Raw genomic sequence first — 5,359 nt, 5'->3', positions numbered from 1 at the left:
AATTTACCATATAGAAATTGGAGATCTTCATGATGCATTGCCTATACACCCATCCTGCTTGGTGCAGGGGGGCTGGACGCAATGATCTTCCAAGGTCCCTTCCAGCCCACATTCTATGAATCCCATGAGGCACATGTGTGTGTCATGCAGTTTTGCTTGGAGATTTTGGTTAACAAGGTTTGTACAACACACATGCACCTATTTCTTTCTTGTGCTCTGCACCAAGTACATGTGTCAGCAGGATTAAGAAAGAACACATAATTAGCCCCACTGAAGTCAATGGAATAATTCACACAAAATGGAGAACTATGCATTTGACTACAAATAAAGTCACTCCCACTAGGTTGAGCATGGAGGGAGGTACACACGTAGAAAACTACAGGAATACTATTTGCCCAACCTCTTGAACAGAAGTATCAATCCAGTCTTCAGTGATCTACATCTCTCAGAATGCATCTTTACTGCAGGGATAATGCAGATGATCGGCACTCAGGTATGTGTGAGGTGCCTTGCAATACTTGAGCTATCATATACCCCTGATGCTGCCCTCATCAGTATGATGTTAAGAGTTTTAGGATCATTGGCTGTGGTTCTTTCCACTTTTTCATACCCAAGTTTTTCCCAGTGAGTTGTGAAGGAATTTATTTGCCCTTTGACACGTGGGAACTTGCAGAAACGCCCTGCAGAATTATCAGTATCCTGTATCCCCACTAGAAAGTGAAGGATTACCAGGCTTAATGAGAGCAGCACTTGGGCTTTAGTGCAACTGGACAGCTAGCTTGGGGTGAAAACAAAACACAGGTTGTGGGTGTGAACACAGATCCCAGGTTGTGGATGTGAACAGCAGGCAGGTAAGGGACAGCAATCAAGTCAGCATCTGAGTTAATTATGCAGTGAAGGCATTACCTCATGTGTCAGTCTCTAGGTTTACTTCTGTCATTACACTGACACCAATTGGTCCTGCAAAATTATGACCGATTTAACAGACTTCAGACATGGTTCAGATGAAATCATACGGTTCAATGGAAGCAAAACATGATGCTCAGACCAGGCTACTTTATTATTTTTACACTTAAAAAAAGAAAATCAAATTAACCATTGATGGCACAGCTTCCACTACATATCAAATGAAGATTTCTTTTTAAATAAAATTTGGGATGGGGCAAATAACCCTATGGATGACAAAAAACACCATTCTCTGAAACTGCAGTAAATAGTTCTTTTTTCCCTGAATAAGCATTCATCTCAAACCTTAAAAATATATTAGGCCAATTAAGTTACTTTACTGGATTACTGTGCAGCAAGTAAGCAAATCAAAGAAAATATGTAAACTCTCTATGGCTGGAAGTAGCAAGTTTGTTTCATGATGATTCACCATCTTATCTTCTTATGCATCTTCCCAAGCAAGTTTCCATAAAGCTCTGTGAAAAAAAATTTCACACGGGGAAATACAGAAGCTTTTGCCATGAGAAAGCGCAACATTTGCATTTCCCTGTCTGTTGCCATCTTGTTTTGCTGTGGGGAGAAATTGATAAAAAGTTCCCTTGAAGTTTAATGTGATTTTAATTTTTTTTTCAAATTAATTGCACTTTGTTCCTTCAACTGAACTTGACTCTTAGCAGGCTGCATTTTGGTTGGGTTGTGGAAATCCTGGCACCAATGTCATTCTTTAATCTAAAAATAAAAAAGGCACAACAGTTTTATTTATTCCATAACAAACAAATGAAAAATAGCATAAAGAAAACTATACAGATCAGCAAGAATTACTAGACTTTCTTTTTAAACATTTTTCTACTAACAATACCTTTGTTTCTGAAACACTTTGAAACAACACTCTGTATATTAGAAACTTGTTTCCAAATAATAACTTACAAGCCACACGCTTAATTAGACCTTGATTCTGTATTTCCAGATATATACTTTATTTTATATTCATTGATCAAAATGGAACAACTTAGTGAGATTAAGCATGCACATAAAGGATTATAGGGATCAAAGGCTTCATTCTGAGTTAACACAGTTGAAATGGTTAGGGGCAACATATTAAGGCACCAGTGTAACAGTGTGCAGAGCCATTCAGTTACAGGAACTTGTGTTAAAGCACATGGATAAGGGTTAGGAATATATCACCACCTTCCTTATATAAATATTATTGTATCTGATGAAAAATTTGAAGAAGTCATAATAAGCCATTTTTTTCATTTAGAGACAGACAAATAAACAGACAAAATTCTAAATTTCTAGCCAATGTAATTTTCCCCCTAAAACAGTTTGACCCATTTTCTTCAAACTAGAAGTATATTCTTTTTTTTCAGGCTAACAGTGCATTGGAGCATGTAGGGTGCCTGTAGATGTTGGGTGCTTAACTAAGGGTGTAAAACTAAGGGTGCCTGTAGACGTTGTTATGTCTGCAGGGCTCCAGGGCTGCTCTGATTTACAGTGCATTGGAGCAGACCCAATTAACTGAGCCTGCTGGAGTGTGGTAATTACTGCACTCCAGGCAGCCTCCGTGTCTTGTGTATTAGGATCTCCAAGCTTCAAAATGGCAGCAGAGGCACTTCAACCTCTGGGAAAACATCAGACTGAACATCAGAGGCACTTCAGCCAAAGCTCATCGAACTAAAGCCAACTGCCATTTTGAAGTGCAGGGATGCTAATACACCAGACACTTCAGCACTTTAATCAGAGTGGCTCACTGCTCTAATTAAAGCGCTTCCCCTCCCCGACCCGAGCACATGTAAAAGTGCTATACATTTCCAAGCCAGAGTCTCTGGTCTTTGTCAGAAAAGCTGATTCACTGAGAAAGCTAACTCTACCGCTTCACAAGAAGTAACATCTTAGAAAATCTGCTACAAAAGCACCATACCTCCGTGACAACTCCTGCAGCAATAGTGGATCCACTGTAGCGTAACATAAACCTTCCTAGCTCCTTGAAATCTTTGTACAACTCAAGAGCAACAGGCCGTTGTGTCTGTAGTTCTATTAAAGCATTCTGTCCTTTAGTCAGAAATCTGTAAGTAAAATCATATGATTGTATTTTATATACATTGAACTCCTTGAGTCTCTCATTTCATAATTATGAACACAGCACTTCAATGATAGTTCTTACTCCTTGATACTCCTCTAATTATATTCCCAAAGTTTACTACACCTCTTTTGGGCAAACATCAAACTACAAACTCATGTTCAGCTAACTAATGAGCAGACTCATGATCTTCTTTTTATTACAGAGCTACTTCTTCCTAACTGACTAAGCAATCAAGAAACAGGACATCCTTGGTTCTCTGAATCCTTAATTATTCAAACAACAACAGTTTTACTTACTTGTAACTGCTGGTATTGTATAAGAAACGGTTCTCCTTTTAAGCTTTATTTAATGTACTGCATTTACCTGAAGCTCAGGTGACTTTGAATTAAGGCAACCCCCCACAATAATTAGATTCTATACACGGAAAAATTATACATTTGTTATACTTTTTCATGTACAGAATAAAATTATTGGAGGCTCATCTTAAATTCATCCCCTCCACTGCTGCAGTGGGGCAAGTGGGGAAGCCTGCAGTAGGCAGACAGGTGACAGGGAAGTCAAATGGCTTAACCCCTATCCCTTGCTGCCTGACATTTGTCCCCCTCAACCACTTGCCTCCCCTTGCTACCTGCCCCCTCTTCCCTCTACGATGTCTGCTCACCCTGACAGCTGCCCCACCTGCCACTTGCCTTCTCTCCTGTCTACTCAAACTTGTAACTGTTGTTCTCTTAAGCTCTACAATCTTTAATATATTTTCTCTTAAGTTTGATGCTGTTTTACAGTATGAAGCATGAAGTATCATGTATAATTACTTACAAGATGCTGCATTTTCACTTATTTAAGTGGCTTTTTAGCAGGCTCTTTCTAAAGAGGTTTGGATAACCAAGGACATGTGGTAGTTCTATACTACGACCAGAACCAACCAAAACACCAGGGTAATTTACGCTGGTTTTGTATACCAATGTAAATTACACTGGGGTCCAAGAGGGAGGGGGCAGGCAGTGGGGGGGACAAGGGGCAGGAGTCCAAGGGGCAGGTTTGGGTTTGTATACAAATGCAAATTACCATATCTACCTGACTGTAAAATGACCCCCACACAATAATTAGATTCCGTGCATGGAAAATTATAAATTTGTTGCAATTTTCCATGCATAGAATCTAATTATAGAATTTCATCTTAAATTTGTCCCTCCCCACTGCTGTGGCAGCAAAAGCAGCAGTGGGGGGCAGGGGGCCAGACACCCATCCCTTGTGCCCCTGGCCCTTTTGCCCTATGCCTGCCCCCACCCACCACCTGCCCCATGATCCCTGCTCAGCTTCAGCTCTGTTTTCTGTTCCCTGCTGTATCTCCTGCTTTGTTGCCTGTCCCCTTCCCAGTCTGCTGCATGATACACACAGAGCCTGCAAGTGCCACTTAGGGCACGTGGGCCACAGGTTGGCCACTGCTGATCTAAACTTTAAAGTGCTGATTTAGATTTTCTTCCCGGTAACTGGTAAAGTGTTAAATAGCCTGTAGCCAAAAAGTAATCCTTTTGGGAATCACTAGTTACGTATTCATTCAGTGATGATCTTCCCATTTATAATTGTATCCCAAGATCTATGATTTAACCAGTTTAAAATTGATCTTGATCAAAATGTTGTCTGGTACCAAGCCAAATACTATACAGAAGTTAAAGTACAGCATGTTACCTTCACTAACCCAATTTACAATCTTATCCAATTCCCGCCATCCTTCCCTCCAATAAGGTAGTTTTGCAAAATAGGTTCCCCTTAAACTCCTGTGAATTGGTACTGTCACACTACTTTCTTTCATACTACTTGTTTAATTCAATCTATTATTTTTTAAATATTGCCATATTAACCTCTCTTTCCCTCTTCTAGAACTCTGACAATCAACACTAATGATCCAAAGAGCCCTCGGGCCAACTCTTTTAAAACTATTTAAAAGTAGGTCTGTCTTGCATTTAAAAAAGTTACAAGAACAATGCGCTTTTAACATCTTCAGTAAAAACTGCTGAAACAGGAAATATTTCATTATCAGAATATGACATGAAAACGTAACCTGTGCTTTCCATCTAGTAATAGACCAACAGAATTATTAGGATTCTATTTCTTTATAATATGGGATAATAAAGAGTATTTTTTTAAACTCTAGTAGTCATGGATTCCTTCTTCTGTCTTTTTGCTTTCCTTATCAATTTTCTACTATTCCTAGTCTCTATTTTATATCCATAACTATCAACATACCCTTTAATCCATCTGTTATATTTTTTAAATTTGTGTAGCTGCTTTCACTTCCCATTTCAGCCAAGTGTTTATCCTGGGTAGGGC

General features: G+C 39.3%; 1 protein-coding gene and 1 long non-coding RNA gene across 5 annotated transcripts in view; one reads left to right on the top strand and one right to left on the bottom strand.

Moving 5' to 3' along the window:
• LOC109304364 overlaps nt 1–5,359 on the top strand; it is a 23,500-nt gene that overhangs the window by 7,310 nt on the left and 10,831 nt on the right. The window lies entirely within an intron of this gene.
• HBS1L (HBS1 like translational GTPase) overlaps nt 1,037–5,359 on the bottom strand; it is a 120,077-nt gene continuing 115,754 nt past the window's right edge. For all 4 annotated transcript variants that reach the window (XM_019526856.1, XM_019526852.1, XM_019526853.1 and 1 more), the window contains 2 exons: nt 2,867–3,011; nt 1,037–1,674 (listed from right to left, as the gene is read on the bottom strand). In XM_019526856.1, coding sequence (XP_019382401.1) covers nt 1,663–1,674; nt 2,867–3,011 — 157 coding nt within the window. In that variant the 3' untranslated portion in view covers nt 1,037–1,662. The remainder of the gene's footprint in view (nt 1,675–2,866; nt 3,012–5,359) is intronic.

Source organism: Gavialis gangeticus, unplaced genomic scaffold, assembly GCF_001723915.1.
Source record: "Gavialis gangeticus isolate Ggan-Ray unplaced genomic scaffold, GavGan_comp1, whole genome shotgun sequence".
NCBI lineage: Eukaryota > Metazoa > Chordata > Crocodylia > Gavialidae > Gavialis > Gavialis gangeticus.
This window is presented reverse-complemented; position numbering and strand designations above follow the sequence as displayed.